The sequence below is a fragment of the Melanostigma gelatinosum genome (assembly GCF_949748355.1).
Source record: "Melanostigma gelatinosum genome assembly, chromosome: 5".
Classification (NCBI taxonomy): domain Eukaryota; kingdom Metazoa; phylum Chordata; class Actinopteri; order Perciformes; family Zoarcidae; genus Melanostigma; species Melanostigma gelatinosum.
This window is the reverse complement of record NC_136638.1, coordinates 10298286-10325488: the sequence shown is the minus strand read 5'-3', so window position 1 is coordinate 10325488 and position 27203 is coordinate 10298286. Positions and strand designations below refer to the sequence as shown.

The following is a 27203-nucleotide window of genomic DNA, read 5'->3' as shown; positions in this document are numbered from 1 at the left end:
CTCTAGCAGTCAGCATTCTCTCCTCGGAAATCAGTACTTCAATATGTCAAATTGAATTTTTGTTCCACATTATGTGTCAGACGGAGGCTCTGGTGTGTGTGTGTGTGTGTGTGTGTGTGTGACCTCATTTAAAATAGTTTATTTCAAACCAATATCATTTATTTTCTTTGCCATTCACACAACTGAATTGCATTAAGAAAACAGAGCACAGCATTTGTTGTCAGCTTACAGTGATGGATATTAATGCTTCAGCACTTGATTATTTTACATCACATCCCTGAAAGTTATGAGGCTCTTTCTGTGCCGCATTAGTTGGGAAGAAAAAAGAAAAGAGAGAGATGCTGGAAGGAAGCTGAGATCTGAGTCACAGCTAGAGCCTAAATGACTAAATGTAACTAACAGGAGCTGATTAACTGGAAGAAGAAGAAAAAAAGACATTTACTTCACGCACAGCCTGGAAAATGCAACAGAGTTTTCTTGTTTATAATCAGGTCAATGGTGAGCTTCGGGTTCACCGCTAACCAACAGCTTGCCGCGCCTCCTTGTTCCTGTTCTTGTGTCCCTTAGCAGCGTGAGGCGGCGGCTGATGGAGGTGGGCGGTTTGGCTGCTGTGTGTCGGCGGCAGGCTATTACCAGCCGCCGGTGTCTGAGCTGTGACAGGGTAGAGCAGAGGCATGGCAATTCCTTGCCCCGGCTTCTGGAAAGCTGCTATCAAGTTCTTGATTTGCCGGAAATATCGTTTCTGCACACCAGGAATGGTCTGAAACACAAGAGGGGAATTCAGCTTCTCCGTCTTCATCTTCCACATTAAATGGTGCACGCGGGGAATGAAGGGGACGGCACCGGCTTGAAATGAGCGCTCACAGATTCACCTGATAAAAGACATCAGATACGCTGAAGGCTGAGGCAGGAACTTCAGCACATTTGTGGGCAGGGAATCACGCCAATTATATTTTCATATATCCACACTGAGCTCGCATTTAAGGCTATCAAATATATCAATAAATAAGGTGATGCACACGAAATGTAATCTGTAATTGCCCTAAAAAAAACTACGGAGGATAAAATCTGTACTCGAGGGGTTTAAAAGCTAAATTAGGATTCATTCTCTGAAAGTCTTCACTCCCCTGGGCTCTTTTTCATGTTTCGTTGGACAACAAAAAGCGTTTATTTTCAGATGTACATGTGACATTCAAGATGCTTATCGTGTCCCAACAGTATCTCAACAGCTTTTACTGGAGACTGAAGAAAAGTGAAACAAACACAAAGATCATTTTTAGAAATGATGTAAAAACAAAATAAGTTGTTTGGAATTCATCTTCCACTGCAACAGCAATTCAGTGTGACTTTCTTCATTTAGCTTCAGTGAAACTTCATCAAGGATCTCTCGGATCATCTTTACTGCAATAACCCTCATAAACAGCTGTCAGCTGTCAGTCTAACATCAACAAACTATGACGCATTATCAGTATTTGTGTTATAATTTAGTTAAGTAAGGACATAAAAAAACACATTGTTTTTATCCTGTGCAATCAATCATGCTGTGATGGTGAACAAAAAAATATATATATTATTTTGAATCCATTTGGAAATCACTCAATCAAACGTAGAGAGAGGCCGTCTCCACAGAGAAGCACTTTGGATGTTTCCGTCTCCGGCCACACGTGTTGCCTCTGTTCCCCGGGATATTCCATTAAAGCGATTGATATTGCACATGAGTAATGTAAACCGTTATCCGGCTTGTAGTGAGATTTGTCTGTTGACTTGACGCTGTCTGTTTAAAATAAAGGAGCGAGGGCCAAATGTAGTTACAACAGCATCGAGCTTCGGTTGTCAGCGGGAGACACAGACTTCAGATGTCTCCATGCGTTCACATCTCTGTGTGTTTGCCAACCCTCAGTGCTCCATTACATATCCCATCAGCAGTGCCGTCAAATGCAATTATAAGTTTCCCATCTCTGGAGTATATGCTGATGGTGTGGAGTCTTAAATGTGGTGGTGTTCAGGGGGGGTTATATGTCACAGGGTGTTGTTGCGAAAGGAAAAGAACCCATTTATCAGTGCTGTCGTTCTTGGAGAAAAGAAAGAAGAAGAAAGAAAAAAAATCATCTTTGCCTCAAATTCACAGCTCGCTAAATGAGGCTGTCACCAAAACAACCTCTAGAACTAATCAACACGAGGTGGATGTGCAGCTGCTTTGCTGCTCCTGTGGAGTTGCTAGGGCGCGCAAAGAAGTCTGCAAAGAATGAGAGCAAGAAGAATGCAATGATAAAAAAATGCCTCACTTCAGCAGCCCACGAGCCCGTGTTGTCCTTGTGGAGTCTGTATGTGTAGACGAAGCCGCTGTACCTGCACACAAACACAACAGAAACAGCGTTTGGCCCTTGGCTCATCTTTCAGTTTAGTGAAATGCATATCTGACCCCCCAGCAGTCATTATTATCATCATCATCATTGCTCCTTCGAGACTCACATGTCACACTTAATAAAAGGCCACCATATTGTTGGGGGGTTTCAGTTGACACTTCAGTTCATACCTGTTTCTGCTTGTCTCCGATGTGAGGAGATCAATAATCTCTATAACAGCAGGAAATAGGATTGTGTGTCGATGTGATTACTGAGGTGAAGAAGCGGAGATACTTCACAATCTGGTGTTTGTACTCACAGCACACACAGGCAGTAGACGTCCGGCACGGAGTCACTGTTGCGGACCAGGTAGCACCCGTCCCGCCCGTCCTGGGCCAGCCGTCTCTCCCCCTCCTCCTTGCCGATGGGTCCGTGGTACACCGGCAGGTTCTCCATCGCGGCTCCTCCGCTTCTACTTGTTCTTCTGCTCCCAAGTGCCTCCTCTCCGCTCTCTCTTTCTCATGCACCTTCACGTTTTCACTGCAGGCGAGCCCTTTGGTCTTCACTGTGAATGCTCTGGACTGGGCACACAGGTAAGGCAGCTCTCCAGCCTCTCATTAGATATTTGGTTCTTGCTCTTTCAAATGTCCGTTTGGGAGCCTGAGCTTTGGCAAGCCAGCGTTCTGATTTTCCGCTTTTCTTACCCAGACTGATAGCAGCTTTCTAACCTCGCTAACCTTTATGTCTTGTTGCTCAGCCTTCCTCTTCCACTGTAAGACACACACACACACACACACGCACGCGCACGCACACGCATGTGCACACCAGCACACACGTAAAATGTGAGTTTGTGTATCTCTCAGGAAATGGTTGTATTTTTTTCGACAGGAAATGACTTCAAAGATTGGAACTGAATATTTCCACAACAATAGAGAGCACAAGAGAGGGATTAAAAACAAAAGCAATATCAATCTTTTCACACAGGAAAATGTAAATTGTGCTTATGCAGTGACTTCTACTGTTTCCAGCTCATTCATCTAGAGGCCTCGCGTCGGTTCCTTTTAAAATAAGTTTGATGTTTTCTGTTTCCACCTCAGTTCCCTGAATAGTGATGTACGCTTTACTTCACAAAACTGCAGAGGAACAACTATATACTGAGATCCTTTATCTACAGTAAATAAAGCACCAACACATGTAAACATTACAGTAGAACGTCCTAAAAGTGAAAGTACAGAAGCTAAATGTACTTCATGGAAGAAAAGTAATCACACAGCAAAATGGCCCATGTGAGTAATATATGTGATATATTGACCGATTTTTTGATGTCCTTTTTTTCTAATCTTGTTTTTTTGTTGGTAAAATATTCTCATACTGTTGTTCAAATGGACCATAAAACATGAAAAGACATTGCTTTATTGTAAGAGGTCAAAAAGCTGAAGAACCAGTGGTTTCATTTTTAACAATGCATTGTATTTTATAAATGAATAACATGTTTTATGTACAATCTTAATCTGAAAAGTAACGGGTCGCTGTACCCCAGCTGTCACAGCTGTATTTAGTTCCTTATAACAACTGACCACATGGATAAAAAGACATGACCAGTAGTTCTTCTTATTCCTCGACTTAGACTTGTATTAAAACACAGAAGAAGAAAGAGATGAACTCCGGGGCCTAGCTGCTCATCGTGTTAAACGTCGACATGTTCAATTGAACTCATGTCAGAGCGAGATGTTTGACGGCAGCCGAGCAGCAAGTTTAAACGAGTTCCCCACATACTTCTCATCTTACGTCACACATCCACACTGTTACAACACATGTTGTCAGTCACGTGCCACTGGTCCGTCTTCTTTAAGACACACACATCCCTGCTCTGTACAACAGCGAGGCATCAGCGAACGAAGCCGTGCGCAGCAACATACTGCGGAGCTGCGACTAACTCATCCTGCAATCTGTGCTGTCAGTGGGAGAAAAAAAAAAAGTTCTGTTGTGTCAAATTAAAGATGGTGATTAAAATATTGAATACTTGCAGCCGTTCTCAAGACGACAGCGCGGCGTCTGGTGGTATAAGCTCATCAGCCGTGTTGAGATGTATGTTGTTCGTGGCTGTGATGCTCTTCATTCACACCGTGTTCCCGACTACATGGAGTCCCTCGGTCCACCAGATGCTCCTGCCAAGGATCCGTCAGAAAGACGAACTGTATTTGTAACATTCAGTGCATCCTATGAGCTGGTGTCACTCTTTAAACGCAGCCTTTGTTGGAAGATTTGTGTTTTCATACATTCAGAGCAGTATCCTACATGAGTCATCAGTCTGTGTCAGAGCCATCTTTCCCTCGGCTCACAAAGATCATGAGTGGTGGGACTTGGGGGCTCTGTCTGGGTAAGCAGCCAGCGGCAGCGTGTTCATTGCTTTCACAGCACTTTAGCGCCATCCAGTGGAAACGTTGCAAGATTATTGAGGAATGATGTGCTGCAAGTTTAGAGTTTAGAGTTTATTTATTTTTGCACAATTCAAACAATAAAATCTAAAATAACCAAACATAACAGTAAGAAGTGAATCACAGTGCAGGAAGAGACAGAAAGCCAACTTGGCTTATTTGAAGCCTCCACCCATATAATATTAAAATGTTACAAAATGACGAAGAAAAAATAAAATATGCATTAGACATTACATTACAACAAAACAAAGAAAGAAAGAAAAGAAGAAAAAATAATCATGTAATTGTGTCGAGTGTGAGTGAGCGTGTGTGCGTGTGTAACATAACAGCTAAAACAAGACTGAAGTACAGACTGGATGCCTTGTCTTCCTCTTTTTGTGGCTTATTAATGTGTGAAAACAGTCAGGCTGTTTTAGTTCTAAGTTTAGAACAGAAAAATGCAAGAACACGTCAACATTTAGACTTGAACGAAAACATTTCGAGCATTTACCACTCAACATTCTAGCGTATAATAGTCTCACAGTCTTCACCAGTGCAAAACAAAATGAAACCATACTCCCTTGGCTCTGGCTCACAGGGCAGGCCGGGGTCAACGCAGAATGCAGTGGATCCATACTGGACACAAATAGCGGACAGAGATAAATCATTGATTAGCCGGCCGCTCCCTCGAACCAACTCAACCGGCCAGACTGGAATGCATCATATGGACATTAGTATGAGATTATGATATCTGCCCTTGATATGTTACGAAATCCACGTGAGGCATTCTGGGAAAAGAGGGAAGACTGACTGTCCATCTGTAATCCCAGCACTCTCATTCCCTGCTGGGGGCAGCTCTGGAGTCACAGCTGGTGGAGGGTGAGAAAAAGGAAAGTCAAAAAATCATTGATGGAATCAGTTTCACCAAATCGCTGTCTGTGTGGCATCGGACAATCTCCCATTTTAGTAAAAGAACAGAAATCAAACAACGATGTGGCATTTTTAATAAGGAAGTATTGTTCACTTTATTTCTTGTTCTCATTTACAGTCAAAGAAATGCATTCATTTCCGTTTTCCTAAACTGCCTTTCCAGAATAATACAATTAAAATGTTACAAGTTTCATGATTACACATATAATGAATGCATTGGTCCCAAAAAGGAACAGTAAATGTAGCATTGTTATGACATGTTATTAATAATTATCCCTATACAGCTCTATTTCATAATGTTTTGGCCTACAATGCCAAAATACAGGAATAAAACATTCAGTCAAAATGGAGACACCATATTAAATATTGGAATGCCACAGAAGTGTATAATTTCTGAGAAAACATAGTTTGCAAAACTACAAAGCTGAGCTTGAATTCAAGCTAGCTGTTGAGATTAGCCACAGCTAGCCTAATGAAAGGCTAAATGAACTCTTTCATACCTATTTTCATGTAAAAAATAGATCATCTTTGTGATGACGTTTATCATAGCATGTAAATGAGGCAGAAGCTAAATCCAAGCATTACAAAGAAAGAAAAAGCAGCTGCAGCTGCACCAGTCCTGCTACAACATCATTAGCCTAGCTTAGCAGAGCAGCTGTACCTTACTCCCTACAGGTTTCCTTTCCTGCAACCTGAAACCTACATTACACTTGATTCTTTCTTTATGAAATGCTCCACTATGTTCACCAGCCAGTCGCTAGCTGTGTCTGTGTGTCTGTTTGGTGCTGAGCGGGTTGTGTACAGCATTAAAGACATGAAATGTTCAACTTCAGTTCCTTACGCCGTTTGGCTACCAGCCTCAAAACTCTAAACCTCTCAGCTTTATATTTTGTAATAACTTTATTTCTGTCTTCGTAGAGCAAGCGTTAAGCTCTGCTGGAATTTGATCACAGTTACAGCTCCATCTCACGCAGCAGCCATGCTTTAGTGTGGAGTGCAGCAGTCACATGACGTTAGCGTCACTCTGGAGTGTGAAGCCAGTGGAGGGAAGGGGACAGCCTGCCCTCCAGGTGGCCTGGTCAGTTCGGACCGGAGGTCTCCACAATCGCCAGGTCTTTCAGGTCACTAAGTTTTCGAGAGAAGGAGCTCAGCCTGGTGCTGAAGGAGCCCCTCTTCTGGCTGTTATCTTCCCCGTGGGCCTTCAGGCAAGCCCACAGGCCCTTGCAGAGGCCCCCCAGACGGCCCCGAAAATGGTTGCCGATGAAGCAGTAGAGCACCGGGTTGATGGCCGAGTTTGAGAATCCCAAGCAGAGGGTCAGCGGTGTGAGGGTGTCGATGGTCCAGGTTACCCCGCAGCTGTCCACCCAGCCGCCGCTCTTCAGCACTCCCAAGAAGGTCACGCAGTGGAAGGGGAACCAGCAGATGAAGAAGGACAGGACCACAGCAGCTACTGTCCACAACACCCGCTCAAGCCCCCGGCCCTCCAGGGGCCTGCCCCCGCTGGAGCCGGGGCACACGCAGGGGGTCGGAGGTCGCTCTGGTTTACTGCAGCTCTCCTTGGACTCCAGTGATTTAACAGAGGGCACGCTGGGGGGCTGTGATGAAGTCTGCATTCTTACCAACCCTGTATCAGCCAGCAAGTGTCTACCGATAGCAGAGTAACAGCAAGAGGTGACAAACAGTGGCAGCAGGAAGGCCAGAGCGATCTTCATCCAGACCAGGGTCAGGTACCAGGTATGATCGGGATATGTAATGGCACAGGCTTTCACGCCAAGCTCCTCCAGGTAGTAAGTGTCCCTCAGATAAACGCTGGGGGCCGAGCAAGCGCATGCCAGCACCCACACCAGGATGCAGGTGAGCCGGGCGCGCTTGGGGTACCGTGCGCTCTGGGAGCGGAGCGGACGCACGATGGCCAGGTAACGGTCCATGCTCATGCACGTGATGAAGAAGATGGACGCGTAGAGGTTGAGGTTGTGGAGCACTCCGCAGACTTTGCAGGCTTCCCGGCCAAAGGGCCAGCTGTAGCCCTGGGCGTAGTAGACGGCCCACAGCGGGAGCGACAGCAGGAACAGCAGGTCGGACACGCACAGGTTCAGCATGAAAGTGTTGGCCACAGTTCTCCTCGAGGCACTGGCGTGGGCCAACACCCACACTGCCAGGGCGTTGGCTACGGTTCCCAGCACGCAGATGATGCTGTAGATGGCGGGGATGACCGTGGTCATGGGCACAGGAGGCCAGTCTGGGCAGTGGGGAGCAGAGGGGGCTAGAGAGGAATTCAGAAAGGTCTCCGTCATAGAATAGGGGGAGGAGGTGGAGTTGAAAAGCGAGAGGTCACTTGGGATTGCCATTATGGGACTGCTTGTGCCCTTGCGTCACCCAATTTCACTTTCCCCCTTTCAGTTTTCCGAGGTCAGCTGGAAATAAAACAAAACAGAGGACGTTCAAACTCCGGCTGCCTTTTATGGACACAATAGAACAGAGTCATGTTTAGTTGGCCGCAGTGTTTATTCGCTGTTCTACTTGATAACTAATCACAGCAAAAATGCATTACAGCATTCTTGAAGTTGGGCAGTAATGAAATACATATGGAGGGGTTGTAATAATCTGGCTGCTCCAGCGCTCCCTCAGAAACATCAATTTTGTGTTGATGACTGAAGCACGTTTTTTTTTAATGAAAAGTGTCAACTTAATTTTAGATTTAATGGATTCACAGGAATCTTAAGTCACTGAAACTGATCCTATTATGCTCCGGTGCACCAGCGAAGTGCATTATTAATAACAGAAACTTTAAAATTTAATTTAAAGCAGGCAATCGGTGAGATAAGTGAAATGACATCTTCAAATAACGATGTTTCAATAAAAAGAGCTCGTCGTTATGTTAAGACAGTTGAATTAGTGAGAGAACCTTTAAGACAAGGATTCATTTCAATAATAAATGAGATATTGACAAATAAAAGCAGATTGAGAATGTGATTTCTATCTATTTAAAGAAGTCATCTTACCTGTGAGCGATTGAGCCTCCAGTCCAAGCAGTCAGGCGGGTTTCAATGCTTCTTTTGGCTGAAGTCCATGTCTTGACAATTGCTCCTCTGACCCCTCGAAGGGAAATCTGCACAACTGACTACCCCGGACCATATCATGCCTCTGTGTTTGTGTGAGTCTGCCTGTGTGTGTGTGTGAGTGAGCGTGTGTGTGAGCGTGTGTGTGTGTGTGTGTGTGTGTGTGTGGAGAAAGCAGACTGAAGGCTCTGAGAAACCAGATGAGGTTCGGGGTCTTATAGCCCCCAAGAGCCTCATGATGATTGCACAACAGGGCAGTCGCTTACACGTCCCACCTTCATCATAACCAAGAGGCTGGACTTTACCTGGACACAAGCCAGCCTGCAGAGACAAAGAGAATAAGACCAACATGCTCTCTCTCTCTCTCTCTCTCTCTCTATCTGTATGTTTCATCTGATCCCTCCTTTTTTCCCTCCCTCCCAGAGTCTCTACCAGAAAAGGCCAAAACTAAGAAAATCAAGTCAAGATGTGTGGTTGAGTAATAGCTGCGTCTCCCGTGACTGCAGACACAAAACCATGATTCATACCTGACCGTAACTATTCACACAACCAGTGTGTTTGAGGTGTTAAACGTAAAGCCACAGCTGTCCCCGCTGTGACCTCTGACCCGGGGAACGGAGGCCGCGTCTTAATGAGCGGCGCCTCGCACGTTGTGTCATATTCGTCCTGTCAGCGGTCAGATAAGACATGGGAAATATTTACTCTGTCTCAGCGGAAGTCGAGCCAGCCACTGGGGCAGAGGGAGAGAGGGGAGGCACAGTGTGGAAGATGAATGAGGAGGAGGACGAGCAGATACTGCAGGGAGTGAACAAGGAGATGAGAAGGATAGCGGGGGGGGGGGGGGGGAAGTGGAGGGAAAGGAGGAGAGAAAACGGAGATTCCCTCCAGTGGTTTTTCATTAGAGCCTCTGGTAAAAGTTAATGAGGGATGCTCGCAAAGCTCTGAGACTGATTACATCACAGCTCCTTTGATCAACGGTGTGAGCGTGCGGCTCTCCCTGTCCGTGCACGTGCATTTACACATGTACGTGGGCACTTTTGCTTTAGTAGTTGTGCAACTGTCCTTAATCTCAGCCTGGCATGCACGCATCAATGCAACGTGCTCGCCTCTGTTTACATGCGTGTTTAGACATGTGTTTGTGTTTGTGTGTGTGTGTGTGTGTGTGTGTGCACTCTGCTCCATTGAGTATCTATCAGGATCTAAATGTTATAATAGCCCTGGGAAAGCTGACGGTGAGGACGACGGATGAAGGCGGGACAGAAAGCAGCACATTTGGAAGGTCACGAATGAAGACCTTCTTGCAGGATATGACAAATTTGGAATTCGCTGTATGGGACGAATTGTTCAAATGTGATGGTTAGGCTTTGCGAAACGGAAACTTCCTAATGCGCTGTGCTTCCACTGGCATGCTGGGTATGCGCAGTTGTTCTTCTCACACAGACACACACAGAGAAGCCAAAGCCAACTAAAAACTGAAATTGATGGTGTCATGCTGGCCAACAGAAATGTCAGATGACAGAGTAAAAGGACAGAACCATGTCTCTGCTCCCCCCTCGGTAATCTAGTTGTGGAAAGTAACTAAGTAGAGTGACTGAAGCACTGTAGTCTACTGTAATTTGGAGGCACTTGTATTATTTTCTGCTACATTATGGTTCCACTCAAGTGATTTTAAGCATATTGAAGGTAGGAGCTGTAATCCCTTTTTGACATGTGGATAACTGCATTTTACCGGCTTTATCGCCCTGTTTGAGATATTTCAACATGTAAAAGGAGCTGAATATGCTATAAACTGTCAAATATAACCCTTATGAATGAAATCTGAAATTCTGAGGCCTATATAATCTTTCAGTGACACAATAAGAGCTGGAATCACTTCTTGGTAAGTGGAAAATTGCATTTATGGTTTATAGGCTGTATGGTGAGAAGCTTATTACTGCTTATATTTAAAGTACTATGACTTTTCTTTCGACAAACTGCACTATGACTTTTTTCGACATATGACATATGACATTTTATGCTTTTTTAACATACAATAATATCCCTCTTTTATGACTTTTTCGACATGCTACTATGACGTTTTTGTTTTGATTTTTTTAACATACTATAAAAGCCTTTTTTGAGTTTTTTAAACATACTATACCATGATTTTTTTATGACTTTTCAGACATAGTATATCATGACTTTTTAATGACTTTTCAACATGCTATACTGTGACGTTTTTATAACTTTGTAGTAGTGCTGGGCAAGTTAACGCGTTATTGCGTGAACGCATTCATTAAATGACGCAGACAATTATTTTATCGCGTGTTAACGCAGTTTTTCTTTTAACCGCAAAAAACCACATGCTATACTATCAGAATCAGAATCAGCTTTATTTGACTCCGGTTACACATTACTCTCATCGTACATACACACACATGAAATATATACAATAAACAAGATAAATATCAGAAAAACAAGGACATTTAACAGCTACAAAATAAGTATAAATATATCCCAAAAGAAGTGTATATATATATAATATGATGTTTTTATGACTTTTTCGACATGCTATCCCGTGACTTTTTAATTACTTATTTCGACATGCTATACGATGACTTTTTAATTACTTATTTCGACATGCTATACGATGACTTTTTATGACTTTTTCGACATGCTATACTATGATTTTTTGACTTCTTTCGACATACTATACTATGACTTTTTCGACATGCTATACTATGACTTTTTCGACATGATATACTATGACTTTTTGACTTTTTTCGACATACTATACTATGATTTTTTAATGGCTTTTTACGACATGCTATACTATGACTTTTTATGACTTTTTAATGGCTTTTCATGACATGCTATACTATGACTTTTTTGACTTTTTTCGACATACTATACTATGACTTTTTCGACATGCTATACTATGACTTTTTCGACATGATATACTATGACTTTTTGACTTTTTTCGACATACTATACTATGATTTTTTAATGGCTTTTCATGACATGCTATACTATGACTTTTTTCGACATGCTTTTCTATGATTGACTTTTTAATTCATTTTTTGACATGCTATGGCTCGAAAGCCACAGTAGAAAGAGGGATACAACACTGGGTAACTGCAACAGAAAATAACATTTATTTACAACATAACAAAGCATAAAAAAATGACAAACTATACTATGACTTTTTTTCGACATACTATACTATCACTTTTTTATGACTTTTTTACAACTTTTTCGACATGCTATACTATAACTATTGTGACTTTTCAGCATACTAACTATGACCTTTCTATGATTTTTTTGACATGCTATACTATGACTTTTTGACATACTATTGTGACTTTTTATGACTTGTTCCAACATACTATACTATGACTTTTTTATGAGGTTTTCGATATACTATAACTTTTTTATGACTTTTTCAAGGAATTATACTTGACTTTTTTGACATACTATACGAATTGAAAAAAACTAAACAAAGACTTTTTATGACTTGTTTTGACTAATTCATGACTTTATTTACGACATACTTTACTCTGACTTTTTTCAACATGCTATTTAGATCTCATCACTTACAAGAGCTATACAAATAAAATGTATTAACATTTTTATAATTATTAATATGACTTTATTTATATACTTTACTATGACTTTGTTATGACTTTTTTAGACATAGCATTTTCCCAGAATGCTATAATTTAACTTTTTTATGAAAATCTTTTGACATGCGATATCCCATGACTATTTTAGATGCTATAATATGACTTTTTAAAACTTTTTTAAACACACTAAACTGACTTTTTTCAATTACATACTCTACTATGAATTTTAATGACTTTTTTTACATGCTATACCATTACTTGTATGACTGTTTTTAGACATATTATACTGTGGCTTTATTATGACCTTATTTTAAATCCTATACTTTTACATCTCGTCTTGGAAGCAGCTAAGCTGCTTGGGATGAGCCTCCATGTTTCTCTCCAGTTGATCCTCCAGTGTTTCCTGGAGGACAGAAAGGCAAAAAACACATGACAGACACTTCAAATATAAACATCACGTTATTTGACTGTTACAGTTTCCAGACTATTACAGACTATATCCTATAATTCAATGCATTTTCAAGAAGTTCATAACAAAGCTTAAGAGGCCAACAATATTTTTTTACAATTTCAATATTCAACAACATTTAACAAAATACAGCTGGTAATAAGAACGAATATCCTCCCTCTGAGCTTCAGCACAGAGATGACCTCTCAGTTGGTCTGTAGAACGTTTCTCTTCTTCCCAGACGTCGTCCTTTGAGGCTGCATATCTAAAAGTGTGTGACAAATAAAAGCACCTGTCCTAACATGCAACACAAATGACAGTTAAAGTAAAAACAACAGTAATACACGGAATTTATAGTTATATAATTGCATACTTGTCATGAATTAAATTGATGCACAAGATTTGGACAAACCTGAGAACTCTTCCATAGTTCCCATAGTTCCATGCCAGAGGTTCCCAAACTGATCAACGACTGAGGAGTCCAAAATGTGACGACATAGGTTAACAACTACATTTTACATTATTGTAATGTGATGTGTACATGTAATGAATAATTGTTGTCTGTTATCAAATTTAATTAAATGACAATTTTGGGGATTTTAAATTTGGATGGATGGATGGATGGATGGATGGATAGATGGATAGATGGATAGATGGATGGATGGATAGATGGATAGATAGATAGATGGATGGATGGATAGATGGATAGATGGATGGATGGATAGATGGATAGATGGATAGATAGATCGATAGATACTTTATTCATCCCCAGGGGGACATTTGTTTGTTACAGCAGCAAAGATATACTTCAGCAGAGTACAAATAAAAATATTAAGTATGAAAAATGCACAATGTATACAATAAAATAACAGAGTAGAACATATTAAATATAAAGAAAAGAAAATAACAATACAAATTGCACAGTATACACAATGAAATGGAATAGTATTAAATTAACGAACTAGGTAAACTGAACAGTAGCGCAAAGATCAACCAACAGCAAACAACAGTGTAGCGGTGTGTAGTTATGTGAAGGATGATCTGGCCAGAGGTGATTTATTATGAAGTCTTATAGCAGAGGGCAGGAATGTTCTCCTGTATCTGTCCTTGTGACAGCGGAGCTGCATCAGTCTGTTGGAGAAAGTGCTCCTCTGTCCCTGCAGGAGGTGGTGGAGAGGGTGGTCCGGGTTATCCAATATGGATAATAGTTTCTTCAGTGTCCTCCTCTCCACCACCCCTTCCAGAGTGTCCAGTTTGCAGCCAATGATGGAGCCGGCCTTCTTAATCAGTTTATTAAGTCTGTTAGTGTCTCCGGCTCCAATGCTCCAAATGAAGGACTTGGGCCTGTTGGACTGCAATTGTTTTTCAGCTCAGGTATCAATAGTGGAAAGTGTACCACAGTTTAGAAATCACTGGTCGATTCAATGAAACACGAAATAAATAGAGTGATCCGAATATTGAGTTGCATTAATTTCAAGTTGAACCATGTTGCTCGCGTTCAAGCCTTACATTTTCTGTCATCTCATTTAATTTCCATTTATTTTGCTGTTAATAATCAGTCACTATGTCGTCCCTTGAGCAGTAGAAGATCTAATTGGAGAGGAGTGGCTGTCACTTTGTTCTGATTGTTTTCTGCTTGTTGTTTTTTTTGTCTTTGGCATTCGCACACACTCGGTATAATTTTAGCACAGATGGCACACCGTGGGTACCTTCACTCATCATGTCATGGAATGGTGTGGGTAATATGTTCCAGAATTATTTCAGCAATCACAATGCTGCAAACAAATGGGTTACAGACCAAATGGAGGTTTAATAATGAACTATAGAAACTATCAATATCTTGAAATCACTGGAACAAACCGATATGCCATTACTAGCATATTTCTTCCTCCTTAAAGTAGATCATTCTGCCAAACAATGGCGCCGTCGCAGTATTTAAGCAGAAGGTAATGTGAGGCCATCACAGAAATAGGGGCATAATATGCTGTAAATTAAAATTGCGCCATAAATAATAAAACTGCTGCTCTAGGTGTTACATATGCAGAGATTAATTGCAGTAACAAACCATCGGCAAGAGAAAATATGTTAACAGAATCATCAGCAAGGGAAACAAGCAATGACCGTTGGTTCTTAAATTAAACTCCACAATCTTACACTGATTGTAAGTATTGTGTTTGTCATCAACTGTTAAATCTCTCCTGCCCGTGCCCATTATGTTTTTACTTCCTCATCCACAGGTGCCGTTGATTGCCTCCGACAATCACAGGAGGAAACTATAACAAAAACAATGTCAAACATCATATACCTCTCACAACAATCTCTAGTTTTCTCCATCATTCGGGTTATTTTGACAGCAGGATTTAGAAATAAAACAAACTAATAAATGAGTATTTTTAGCACTCCTACACAACAGGCGCAGTGGGCAGAACTCTAAAGCATTTCTGCTCCACTGGGCGGGCTTTTCTGGTTTTGGATACTTTTTCATATCTATAACTAATGACATTCCTGACCTCAGCTGCACTTGCTAATCAATTTTAGCACACTGACAAAACATTAGATTGTGGAGTATATAGCACACACTATTGTTGGCTGCTGTACTCATCATCAGCATGTTAGCATTGTCACTGTGAGCATGTTAGCACGCTGGTGTTAGCATGAGGTAGCGCCTCGCGGAGTTGCTAGCATGGCTGTATTGTGTATGTGTTATTACAACTACTTATTCACTGATGTTACTTACTACTGACGTAAAGGAGTTGACTAAAGGCTACTTCTTCCACCACTGCTACAGCAGGTACAAGCCTTGATACAGTGAAAACAGTATGAACATTCAAATGAAGAGATTGCTTCGTCTATTATCTGCACATTCAGACGATCTTACTTTTACTTGGGTTTTCTTTTTCTGTTCGTTATTTTTTATCTCAGAGCAGCTCCTGTTTGACATTCTTTGACCTTTGTCAACAATTGGAGGGGCAATCTCGCTTTATCCTATCTTCAGACAGTCAATTCAGTTGGAATGTAGCGCGCATGTGGATAAATGTTTCACTTTTTATGGATTGCATCGCATTTAAAAACAAGGTTCGGTAATTCTGCCACCAATTTTAAAATGTCCTCTCTTCTTTGGATGTTAGATGCACGAATAGAGGCTGAGCGATACACAGTGTGAGCATGTGTGTGGGAGTGGGTGTTTGATGATCCAAAAGGCAGTGTCCGTACAGGCAGCAGATAAGGAGAGCAATGGAGCAGAGAGCATCAAACCTCAACTCACATCACAGCCCGTACTGGACATCAATCTCCCAGCCAATTATTTCTCCAGTTTCTTTTCTGGATTAAAAGCTTGACTTTTCTTTTCCTTTTGCAGCTGTACTTTCTTTCTCTTTCTTCTGCTCTCATTAACTGCATATATTATTATTTTATATCTGTGGATGTCGCTGCAACCAATAGTTATACAGCTATCAGTTGTCTGCAAAACAACCAATGATTAGTTGAAATATGATATATGAGGTATGTGTGCATTATGTGCACACGCTGTTCCTGCTGAGCAGAATGAGCTGCCAACATCAGACGTTATCGACATCAATGAGAAAAAGAGAGGGAACAGTTTGCACAAGAACATGCGCACATACTGTGTACACACACTGACCCATACAAATAACGCACAGGTCGACATGCACAAGTAAACATATACTGTATTCACTAACACCCTTAAATTGCTTACATAATCGTTGTGTTTATATTCTTCACTGATAAATGTGCCATGTGTTTATTTGACCGTGGGGGTCTCCCTCACAAGCCGGATCCTGGGAAGATAACCACCGCAGGCCGTAACCGTCACACAGTCCTCTGTGGAAAATACGGCTCATGGGGGTGAGAGGTGAAAGGTCAGGGTTGGGAGCCGTGCTTCCTCTCTGCTGGTCAAGACAAATCTGAACGAGCTCTGGACAACATGACAGAGTCCAGTCTAACATTTGTTCTCAGAACATAATCACAGCCGCAGCTTGTGTGAGATACTGTAATGAAGGGGGCCCCACATGTGTAGGGGACCCTTGAGAATGGCGAGATGAGGCTATACTTAGCGTAACATCTTGCCTCCAACACTGAGCCCCAGGAGCTTACAGCAACAAGATGTCCATGAGAGTGGAAAGGGTTGCAGGGAATTTAAACATTCCGACTCTCTCTCTCTGCTCTGTTCTATTCTGATCTGAGTCAATATGTTCCATGTGGTTGTGTTAATGCTGTCTGTCGGTGCATAATGAATCCAGGGCACAAGTTGTTTCTGGAGTTCTTTCTGTTATTTATTTATTTTCAACAGCACATTTAAAAAACACCAGCCCACAAGTCCCTTAACCCCTCGACTCAAAGCAGCAGCACACACTGAAGCTCCGATGCCACAGGATGCCTGGCCACCATGTGTTTTTCTCCCATGTATAACAGGAAGGAGGATGAGAAAGTATTGGCTTCGTATTGATCCCTCTCTTTAGTTTTTCTCTTACGCATGCTCACACACCAACACGCAGAGTCCCAGGGGTCACGACTCTGGTCGACCCCGAGCAGAGTTTATGAGGTCCGGGGAGCTCGGGCTCCTCCGAGGGGCCGTAAAGAAGCTATAAAGATGTAAACAGATAGCCTGGTCCTTCGCTGCGAACGTTTGTGTTCACACAAATCAGCAAAAACATGTGGCACCAAAAAGTAGACTGAAGACAATGTCACCGGTTCCTCAAGAGAATCATTTCTATTATTACTATTTGTCCATTCTTACTGTACGGGTGTTTGTGATTGTCAGTGTCCCAGCTTTTGTTTCAGGGAACAATGACTGTATCACTTGGCGCCACATATACCAGCAGTTACACAACTTGTTCTTTACAGACGCTGTTCTCACTTAAATGTCTACAGTATGAGTCAGTCTCTGACTTGGTACAACTTGGTTCAAGTAACTGAGTAACTTGTAGCACATGTAACAAGACTGAGGGGCTGTGCACAGGCACAGTGGTGCTTTGAGATAAACACTAACGGAAGCAAACACGCTCACAATGAAAACATGCTGGTTTTTGGCGGGTGTGGTGTTTGCAGTGTTCACTATCTTAGTGCAGTGTTAGCATGCTGACATGTATTAATTAGCAATAAACACAAAGTACAGCTGATAGAAATGTCATCAGTTTTGCAAGTATTTGGTTGTAAAACACATTGATAATATATATATCAAAATGAACATTGAAATATAATACAGAAAACTTAATCTATGGAAAAGCTTTATGTGTAGCAGAATCTAACCAAAGTCAAATCTCTGTGTGCACAGCTGATCTCAGATCAGCTACAGAGACACACGAATGGTTTCCCTGAAGATTAAAGGCTTTTATGTGATTTGGGTGCGATTGAAGATCAAGTCAATCTCCTGTTGAGCAGCTAATTGTGTGATGACTAGCGCTACACTTTCATGTCCTTCATTTCGAATGAGGAGTTTGATGATCGTAATTGTTTTTGGAAGGCGTCTTTTCCATCTGCGATATTACTTGCAGAGCTTTGGGGCCGAAGACAAAGTTCTTTGTTTGCAATGTTATGAATTAGAAGTTACGTGCTTGTGTGACAAATGTTTCAAGCCTGTGTGTGTGTTAAGCACTTACTGTGCAGGACAATAAATAACACAACTAACTAAATGCAACACTGACAAATATGAAGTGACTTGACAAAGCACAACATTAAATCATGAAAAATATAGATTTATTTTTGGTTCTAAACAACGACAATGTTTTGACGTCATAAAATGGAACAGCAATAGTGCATCTTGTAATCATTACCAGCACATGTGCAGTACCCTCAGCATACCTACGCAGTGGGATAACCTGCAGGAAATAAACCTCCATGCACTCATGATTGTGAAAGTTGTCGCACAAAAAAGCCAATAATTAAATGACACATACCGAGAGAAAAATTCACAATCTGCCATCTGAGGATGAAGAGACTTGTAAACAGCTGTGGGTTTAATGTTTTCCATGTTCCCGTCTTACATGAACTGACTCAGCTCTGGTGAAGTGAATTGCTGCTTTGCAATTTCTGTGGAAATATTAATTATGTGGGCTGAAGAAATGAGAATAGAAATGTTGATGAAAGTCTTCCTACCTCTTGCAAAATGACCTGTTTACTAGTGATACAGAGCGTCTGTGGATGTGAATGAGATGCGAGGCGGCAGTGTGGGAACCAGCTTTCTCCTGCGGCCCGGCTGTGGTCTCTCAGCTGCGTGTGCTGTACAGGTCTTCATCCTCGGGGTTGGACTGGCCAAAGTCCAGTAGAGCAGGGTCCGGCTTGAAACCGGAGCCCCCTGGAGGGCAGCAAGAGAAACGCAAGAAAATCTCTCGTCACAAGCACAGTAACATTACATGTTAAACTTGAAGGGATTAGGATAGTCCAGACCGACAACAAATCCATAACAATCCACTAAAATAACTACAAAACCCCAAAAATGAATAATCTTAATGAATTAAAGAGTACAAGGGTCAAAGCCACAGTGTCCTCGTGCAATACCAGTGAACTAGTTTTCACTACGCTGGGCTTTGATTCTTACAAAGACACACCACATGCCTCCCTCTGGAGGAATGCCGATTGATCCGGGTGTGCTGGGTCTTGTGCAGGTATTTTCTGTGGAGACTGATGCTAATTGGAGTAAACAATCATTTTTTTTCTGCTAAGTCTTCAGTAAAACACCTGCCATGACATAGTTGAGTCAGGTGACTCCAGGTGCAGACTTTACAGTTCGGCAAGGTAGACAAACATCGATACATTCATCATGATGTTTAGATATGAAAAATATTGAATTATTTTACTATTCTATCTCATTGTACCCTAAAATAACTTGAGAAAGGCCCCCAAACAATATGTAACTCAACTGTACACTGCATACTTACTGTGTACTTCTACTTTTAGTTCAGAGTAAACATAGTAGTACATTTACCTGAGAGAGAAATGTTGCCAGCATCATATTAGAATTGAAAGCTCCCCTTTGAACGGATGTTACATTTAAGTTTATTGTGGGGATAAATGCTCTTTCACTTTGAATTACTGTGCGGTATTAATAGTTTTACTGCAGGAAAAAGAGTCAACTAGCCGTCCATCTTCTACCGCTGCCAATACCAACATTCAGTTAGAGAAAGGGTGAGAAGTAAAGTAGGTTGCTGTTCACCAGGGGCCCCCAAATCACAAACTCTGCCGCTGATAAACACACACAAGCCACGGTTACTTGCGGTCAGAAACATCGGTGAAACACTTAGAGGTCATTTCCAAATATTAGACGCATGGTTTGGCGGATCTGCTAAACTGTGATAGAGCTTTGACTTCATCAGTGGAGGCATTTAGCTGGCGGTAACGTGATTATAATTCAGTATTAAGTCAGACTGCGGGAAAATACAGTCTTACTCACTGGGGGGGAAAACAAACACCCAAATCACAGCTTTACTTAAGGTGAACTTTGCTCCAGTTCACTTCTGCTTCCATCTGCTGGTGTTGACTCCAGGGAAGTGAGGAAGACTTCGGTTCTAAAGGGAACTGAAGTCTGCTCGCTGCGGACGACATGCTGGACTCAGAGCCCTGAAGCTCCGCCCCCAACCGCTGTGTTTGTTTATTCAAGGTGTATTATTATTGAACTGCCCAAAAAGCGACATACAGATAAACAGGCAGGCATAGAGTCCTGGCTATATAGTAAGAGGTAGAATACAGTGTTATGGGATCGCTGCATCGTAACATTGTTGCTCTGGTCAGGCTGTCTAGAGGGGTCCAGCAACACGTTTTCAAACAGCATATGATCAAATGTTGACTCCGGTAACATTACATTAGATTCCTCTCGTGGTTTATTTAGTGAATATCATTCTTTGCGATCCAATAGAAGACTCCCGCAGGTTACGGTTCAGTTAATAGCTCGCAGACATCATTCTCTCCTGGATTTGTCAAACTGGAATGTTTTTCCATGGACTTCAGCGCTGGCTGGCGAGACTAATTTCACTGGAAACTGGCGGTCTGTCTGGAAAGTGGACACCACGCAAACCAACACGTGTAGGTGCCTTGGAGTCCAGGAAATTCTCAGAAGAGGAGCAGTGTGTGTATGCTTGTGTCTCGGAGCGGTTCACTGTACCGTGGCTGTTTTCTGGTGCAGGCTGTTGCGGTGGCGTGAGGGTCTCCTCCACAGCAGCAACTTGTGGTGGGTCAGTTAACTCCGCGGATTCAACAACTGGCACTGTGGAGTCATATCAAAATACAACAGAGCATCAGCAGCACATACATGAACTGATGCGTGTCCACCTTTATGAAAGCTATTGTAACTTCATTATAATATTATTATAACATAGTAACAACATCCTCAGCAGACGTTCAGCAATGTTCTCAGCAACCTCTTGGCAGTTTACAAAGGATTGGTGTATTGTACTCGACGGTCCAGTACAATCGTTTGAGGAGAAACAGTCGGTTTCCAACAGCACTTTCTGTTCTTTGACACTACGGGCAGAAAATGTATCGTACCTCTTGGCTCATTTGAGGCCTTTGGAGCTGGTGGTTCCTCAGAGGAACCAATGGAACCGACTTCAGCTGCCTCCACCGGGACAGCGGCCTCCACCGGGACAGCGGCCTCCACCGGGACAGCGGCCTCCACCGGGACAGCGGCCTCTATTGGGGCAGACTCCACTAGAGAAGCCTTCAACGTCTCTGGTTCTGAGCTTGGCGTGGGCTCGGCTGGGCTGGCGTCCGTGGAGATATCCTCTGCTGCTTGTTTTGTGCCCGAGGGCTCCTCACTTTCAACAGATGCACATACGTCTTCAGAGGTGGCCTTTGTCTCTACTGGCACTGAATGGGCCACAGGATCTGGACAGGAGAGGAAATACGGCAAAACCAGCAGTAGCAGCCTTTGTGTTAAACAACAGAGACGCAGACAGAGAAACAAGCAGACAGAGATCAAGGTCTACGATACCTGTGTCGGTCTCTGTCGGGGTCTGGTCGGGGTGAATCTCTGCGAGTTCTACTGACGACGGCTCCGTTACGACAGCAGACTCATCAGAGGCAGGAACAGACTCGGCAGACTCAACCTCCGTCTCTGGGTTGGCAGAGCTCTGGTCTGAGCCGGACTCCGAGGCCTCCTCAACTACTGCGGCTGTCTAACGTGGACAAAGAATCAAATGAATTCAAATCTGTTTAACGAAGACTTGCATACATTATTGTGTATCAAATTACGATTATGGATTTCACCATTTCATTAATCACCCCTAAACTGTACTCGTCAGTGACAGAAGAAACACATTACGTTCATAAACCGAATAAAGCACTACTCAGCCTTCAGAACATTTCACTTCTAATAGATTTGATTAATTACACTGAATGGAGAGGAGGAGGGGGGACGGGGACGTAATTGCATAAATTAGTACATTTACATTTCAGGCGTTTAGCCGACACTACAGAGTGATGCAGTGAGTTTTATTTGAAGATAAAGATCTGCAAGCCACGAGGTCTGAAGCGCAAAGAGCCAATAACGGAAACAACACACCCGTCATCAAAGGGCAACTTACTGGGAAAGGACATTGATTACAACCCTTTTGAGACGCATGAGGGATTTTTTGAGAAGGTAGAAAGTGTCGACCGGATATTCATTCAGTGGAAAGGGAGTTACCATTATCTGGGTTGAACCGCTGTTTTGGTCTTAGTCTCTCTCGCACACACACACGCACAGTGAAAACAGCTTTACAGTACATTATACGTAATAGTTGCTGGTTACATCTAGATACAATGTTCAGAATGAATCTGTTCAGTAACTCAGTGCGATTGCTAACCTGTGGTTGTGAAGCAGCAGTCTCTTTGATGTCGGGGGACTTGGAGCTGAGCAGTGAAGACACTGCAGCGCTGCTCCACCGCCCCACAGCATACACCTGCTTACCCGTCACCTCGGTAGCACAAGAGATGCTTGGTGTTAAATGTTTGTTACTGGCATCAACAACAGGTCAGCATTTCTTTTTTTAAAGCAGGGTACCTTGAGCACAGCCACCGTCTGAGCCGGGTAGCACACTGACACTCCTGCACTCATCAGGCCCAGTGGAACGGCTAACCTCTTGAAATGAGAGCCTGAAATAAAGTTTACAATGAAGAATGGAAATCAATCTAACTGGGCACAGATTAAAGCCTGGAGCCAAACACAATCTGTGCCTGCTTTTGAGAAATGTCATTTAACCGACTCCCCACAGAGAGAGAGAGACAGAGAGAGAGAGAGAGTATAAGACTGCTGAGAAAAACCAGAAACAGAAACTCAACTTCACGCGTTTCTTATGAGTTGTGCTTCTTTGTTGAGGTTTTTCAGATTAAAGTGACAAACTGTGGTCTGCAAAAAGCTGGTAATGTGTGACAGCTGTCTGCGAGACTATCGTACACGCACCTGCGTGACAAGGATGTTGTGTTTAGAAAGGGATTGAGACTAAGTACGAGACTCGTGTGCTAAATCAACACGCCATGTGTTATTTATACGTTCAGACGTCCACATTCTGGGTGGCACGGTGGATAAACACGAGGATTTACTACATACAGCGGTTACTACCACGCAGCTGCACGGCACAATGCCATTCTAACCTAAGAGAACCTGAGCTAGCTTGCATGCTACTTTGATATAGCAAGGGACTCATGGCAGATCCTTTTGTAGTTATGCAAAATGACCAGTTTCTAATACAACACTGATACATCAAAGTACGAGTGTAGTATTCCTGTGATGAAAGTTCTTACAGAACCACCAGTTATTTCCCAGTACGAATGGCACAAAGGGAAATACCCCATGGTTCCCTAGGAAAGGAAACAATGCAAATTGTATGCAGTTTGAAAAATGTGATGACGGTTATACGAGCGTCTGCTTAAATATCGTTATGAGTGATGGGACTCTATATGAACATTTATGTAAATACACAAACCACATGTTTAACTGTGGTTTGTTTATTATACTACATAACTTCCCGTCTCCGTTCTCTACACTGGCTCCCTGTAAGAGCTCGCATCCAGTTTAAGGAACAGCTCCTTCCTATCTCCTGGCCATGGTCAAGCCCTACACCCCCCGCCCGACCTCTTCGCTCTGCGAAGTACTACCCTGAGCCTTCCACTCAGCACTTACTGTATTCATACTAGTTTGTTTCTGTACTTTTGCTCTGGTTTATGCTCTTAGATGCTTGTTTAATAAAGGAGATGCACTTATGACTTCTGGTGACGAGCAGTTCTCTTGAATACCGATGTTGAATACACTTAGTAAGTCGCTTTGGATAAAAGCTTACGCTAAATGACTGTAATGTAATGTATACTATCATATTGTTGTATGCACAAATAAATAGACAGATTAATAGATGACAGAACAATCGTTCCCAGCAGGCCTAAAGTGTTACCGGTTACCTTTCCGTGCCAAGAACATGCCAAGCAGGCCGGCCATGGTGACCGTTCCCAGTCTGGGTAGAAAACCCGGTGGAGGGTCTTTTAAGTAATAGTACACATCTGGGAAACACAGGAAAACAGTAAACATGATGATAAACCTTCCTCCAATTTTCTTAATTTCTGAACTCATGTCTGACCCTCTGCTCATATATTACATGATACACTATTATTGGATAGTACGATGCAATAGTGCTTTTTCTGGGCACATGACAGTCCAAATGCTACAGAAAAGCATGCACGATCACAGCACAGTGCACTGTGTGGGATAGTGTAATGATCTAACCTTACATGCTGTAACATCAACACACCAGGTCATAAACAGATGACTCTGGTACGCTATGTGAGATGTGTTTCGAGGGTGTCAGTACACCCATGTGAGTTCAGGGCATCAAGAGTTAAGTTGACTAAATGTATTTGACTCACCTTCTCCTCCATAATACATACTAACACTTGTTGTTCTCACAGACACACAGGCGCCCTGCAGGGAACACATGAAGGAGCTGCCGTGAACCACTACAACAGGCCATGAAGAACACATCTACATCTGAGTCAGTGTGAAGTGGGTTTTTTTTTTCCCTCATCTTCCACATTATCAAACTGCCAAATCTCCTCGCAGCAAACCATGCAGCTGCTGAGTTCACTGCATGAACACACTATTTCCTGTCTGACTCCTGAACTTTGCTGTTTGCAAAGTCGTGCCTGCACAGAGCGCTCGCAGCACGTGGGATCGTGCTCTGAAACCACCAAAAAAAAAAAAATCAGGGTTGGAAAACTAACACTGCAGGTGCAAGATAAGACTTCTTCGATGCGTTTTAGCTTCTGATCATTTACATAACACTTATTTACTTCCATCAAAGGGTTGTTCGTTTTCAGGTTTTAAGTGTTAAGACAGAACGTGAAAGTATGCGTGACATCTGCAGCAAGTGGCGTCTGTGAAGTCTAATGTGTTCTCATGTACCGCTGTAAGTACACACAGCGAAATGGAAATACCTTGACAGCCTGGACCAATGGTAGTACGCTCTCTCTCGCTGTAGTCAACCCACTCTGGATGACACCCGGCCTCTCTGGAACAAACTGGGCCTGGGCAGACTGCGGCAGCGGGCTGTAGATGTTCAGCTGGGGACAGAGGCAGAGTCAGCACGCAATTGTGACGAGTTTTCCTCACATCAGACCTGCCGACGCTTTGGGACAAGCATACCTTCTCTCGAGTAACCAGTCCATCAGCGGGCACTTCGCTCACTGTGTACACACGGATGGAGGCTATGCCCATCACCGTCGGGACGGCCACCATCACCACCTGGGACACAATGAGAATGGATGCACTGCTAACTTTAGTATCCGTCAACACACAGACACAAATCACTGCTGGGCAGATGACTCATGAGGACCAGTGGTAAAGATAGTCGATAATTTATGTATGTAAACGTGGAAAAAGGACAATGTACAAATACTCCTTTAAAAGTAAAAGTCCTGCAGCCATCATTTCACTGAAGTAGGAGCGCATAAGTAGGACAATAGTACATTATTAAAGCATCTAAAGTCACTCTCACACATTGCTTTCCCCGTGTTATTCTTATATGATTACATATTTATGGACTAATATTAGAATATTGACACGTATGCTGCACCTAAATGTTGCAGCAAGGTCAGCTGGAGCTCATTTTAATGACTTTGTGTACAGTTGGGCACTTTAAAACTACAACATGCGTCATATTTTGAAACTGTATTTAAATACAGCGCTTAAGCTTGCGTGTCTAGCTACTTGTCACTGCTGTAGTCAGCGTGTTTGACAGCCACAATATGTATGAGGTGACTTACAATAAGGTCATATGTGGCGTTAAGCTATACCCAAACCTTCACGAGTGTTGTAGATAACATACAACCTACGCTAAGCTAACCTACGTTCACTGTAACGTCTCCTCTGACTGTGTTAACAGTCTTTCAAAAGGCAAACGAAGCAACGGCTTACAGATATCATCTGTTACACATGCTAACAGATAATGCACGTTACTGTTTACACTGCTGTCAGCTAGCTAATGTAACGTTAGGTACACTCCGTCTAGTTAGCATCGACTCCTCCAGCGAGGCTAACACAGGAGACATAGTTAGCAAAGCGATTTTCACGCAGCATAGCGTTTAATGTCTGGAAAGTGAGTCAGTGCAAGTTGGCATTAACGATCCCGGGACGGCTGACGTGGACTATACACCCGCTCATTCATTAAAAATACACTTTGACGAAGAATAAATGTCATGCATTCACCTTGGCCGCCATGACAGCGCTCCTCCTCCTCCTTCTTCTTTCGGCTCTGAGGAGCTGCTTTCTAGTGGCTCAAACCACGGTCAGCTACTGCCACCTAGTGGACTGAAGAGGCTCCTGCAGCAGCTTCGTGCTGTGGTTCAAATGCCAACGCACCTCCACATTTAAGGCGATTGTGCAAGATATTGTGGTGTATTAGGGGCAAGGCAAGGAGGGCAACTGTCCAAGGCCCCAGACCCAAAGGGGCTCAAAAGCTGGTAATCTAATCCACTGTAAATGTGGCATGAGTTAAGTAGAATCGTAACTGTGGTGAGTCTGGTATTATTTTTGTGGCCATATCTTGTTTCTGCTATAGTGTCTCAAAATACTTTTTTATTCTTTTAATTGATGTGCTCATATGTTACATGTTCCTAAATTAAGTTTATTCAAATTACCACAAACCACCACACATTAAGTATTGTTTGAGCATAGTTGAGTGCACTGGTTGCGATGAGTGTATGAACATTGCACAGAGGGCAGTAGGAGGTTCAGAAAGTAAGAGCCCAACAGTCAAGTTCTGCCCAAATACGTTAATCTAGAATAAAATGGATGCCCTATGCGGATGTATGCATAATAATCGACTTGTCTACAACTCTTTAGGTGGATGCTTATGAGGAATGAGCAGGTAAGGGTCCAGCTGAAATACATATTAGCTGGTGCAGGAAAAGACCATATTTATGGC

The 27203-nt window shown here is 42.7% G+C and overlaps 3 protein-coding genes across 4 annotated transcripts; all 3 read right to left on the bottom strand.

Moving 5' to 3' along the window:
- Nucleotides 1-211: 211 nt before the first annotated feature.
- LOC306777716 (SH2 domain-containing protein 1A-like) lies at nt 212-3226 on the bottom strand. The gene is made up of 3 exons (XM_079268950.1): nt 2665-3226; nt 2286-2349; nt 212-760 (listed from the first exon to the last, which is right to left on the bottom strand). Exons 1-3 carry the CDS (start codon nt 2799-2801, stop codon nt 518-520), a joined length of 444 nt encoding a protein of 147 aa, XP_079125076.1. The 5' UTR covers nt 2802-3226; the 3' UTR covers nt 212-517.
- Nucleotides 3227-5470: 2244 nt separating this feature from the next.
- On the bottom strand, nt 5471-8911 carry agtr2 (angiotensin II receptor, type 2). 2 transcript variants are annotated; one of them, XM_079269166.1, is made up of 2 exons: nt 8695-8911; nt 5471-8106 (listed from the first exon to the last, which is right to left on the bottom strand). In XM_079269166.1, the coding sequence occupies exon 2, from the start codon at nt 8038-8040 to the stop codon at nt 6772-6774; it is 1269 nt and encodes a 422-aa protein (XP_079125292.1). In that variant the 5' UTR covers nt 8041-8106; nt 8695-8911; the 3' UTR covers nt 5471-6771. The 2 variants fall into 2 exon arrangements, with proteins under 2 accessions (XP_079125292.1, XP_079125293.1); XM_079269167.1 differs by having other exon boundaries at nt 5471-7955.
- A 9583-nt stretch (nt 8912-18494) lies between these two features.
- apool (apolipoprotein O-like) lies at nt 18495-26529 on the bottom strand. The gene is made up of 11 exons (XM_079269251.1): nt 26486-26529; nt 25424-25522; nt 25216-25341; nt 24649-24703; nt 24187-24285; nt 22796-22887; nt 22599-22709; nt 21746-21929; nt 21301-21639; nt 20918-21019; nt 18495-19114 (listed from the first exon to the last, which is right to left on the bottom strand). The coding sequence occupies exons 1-11, from the start codon at nt 26495-26497 to the stop codon at nt 19026-19028; spliced, it is 1308 nt and encodes a 435-aa protein (XP_079125377.1). The 5' UTR covers nt 26498-26529; the 3' UTR covers nt 18495-19025.
- Between the last annotated feature and the right edge of the window lie 674 nt (nt 26530-27203).

Excerpts from the sequence above, each read along its gene's own strand:
- apool (XM_079269251.1), bottom strand. Across the intron at positions 24,704-25,215 it reads CATTGGTCCAGGCTGTCAAG|GGCGCCTGTGTGTCTGTGAG; the intron begins GTATTTCCATTT and ends TGTTCCCTGCAG. Across the intron at positions 19,115-20,917 it reads TGCACCAGAAAACAGCCACG|GGGGCTCCGGTTTCAAGCCG; the intron begins GTACAGTGAACC and ends GCTGCCCTCCAG.
- LOC306777716 (XM_079268950.1), bottom strand. The coding sequence starts at position 2,801 with ATGGAGAACCTGCCGGTGTACCACGGACCCATCGGCAAGGAGGAGGGG. Across the intron at positions 2,350-2,664 it reads GTCTACTGCCTGTGTGTGCT|GTACAGCGGCTTCGTCTACA; the intron begins GTGAGTACAAAC and ends GTTTGTGTGCAG. Across the intron at positions 761-2,285 it reads CGGGCTCGTGGGCTGCTGAA|ACCATTCCTGGTGTGCAGAA; the intron begins GTGAGGCATTTT and ends CTTGTGTTTCAG.
- agtr2 (XM_079269166.1), bottom strand. The coding sequence starts at position 8,040 with ATGGCAATCCCAAGTGACCTCTCGCTTTTCAACTCCACCTCCTCCCCC.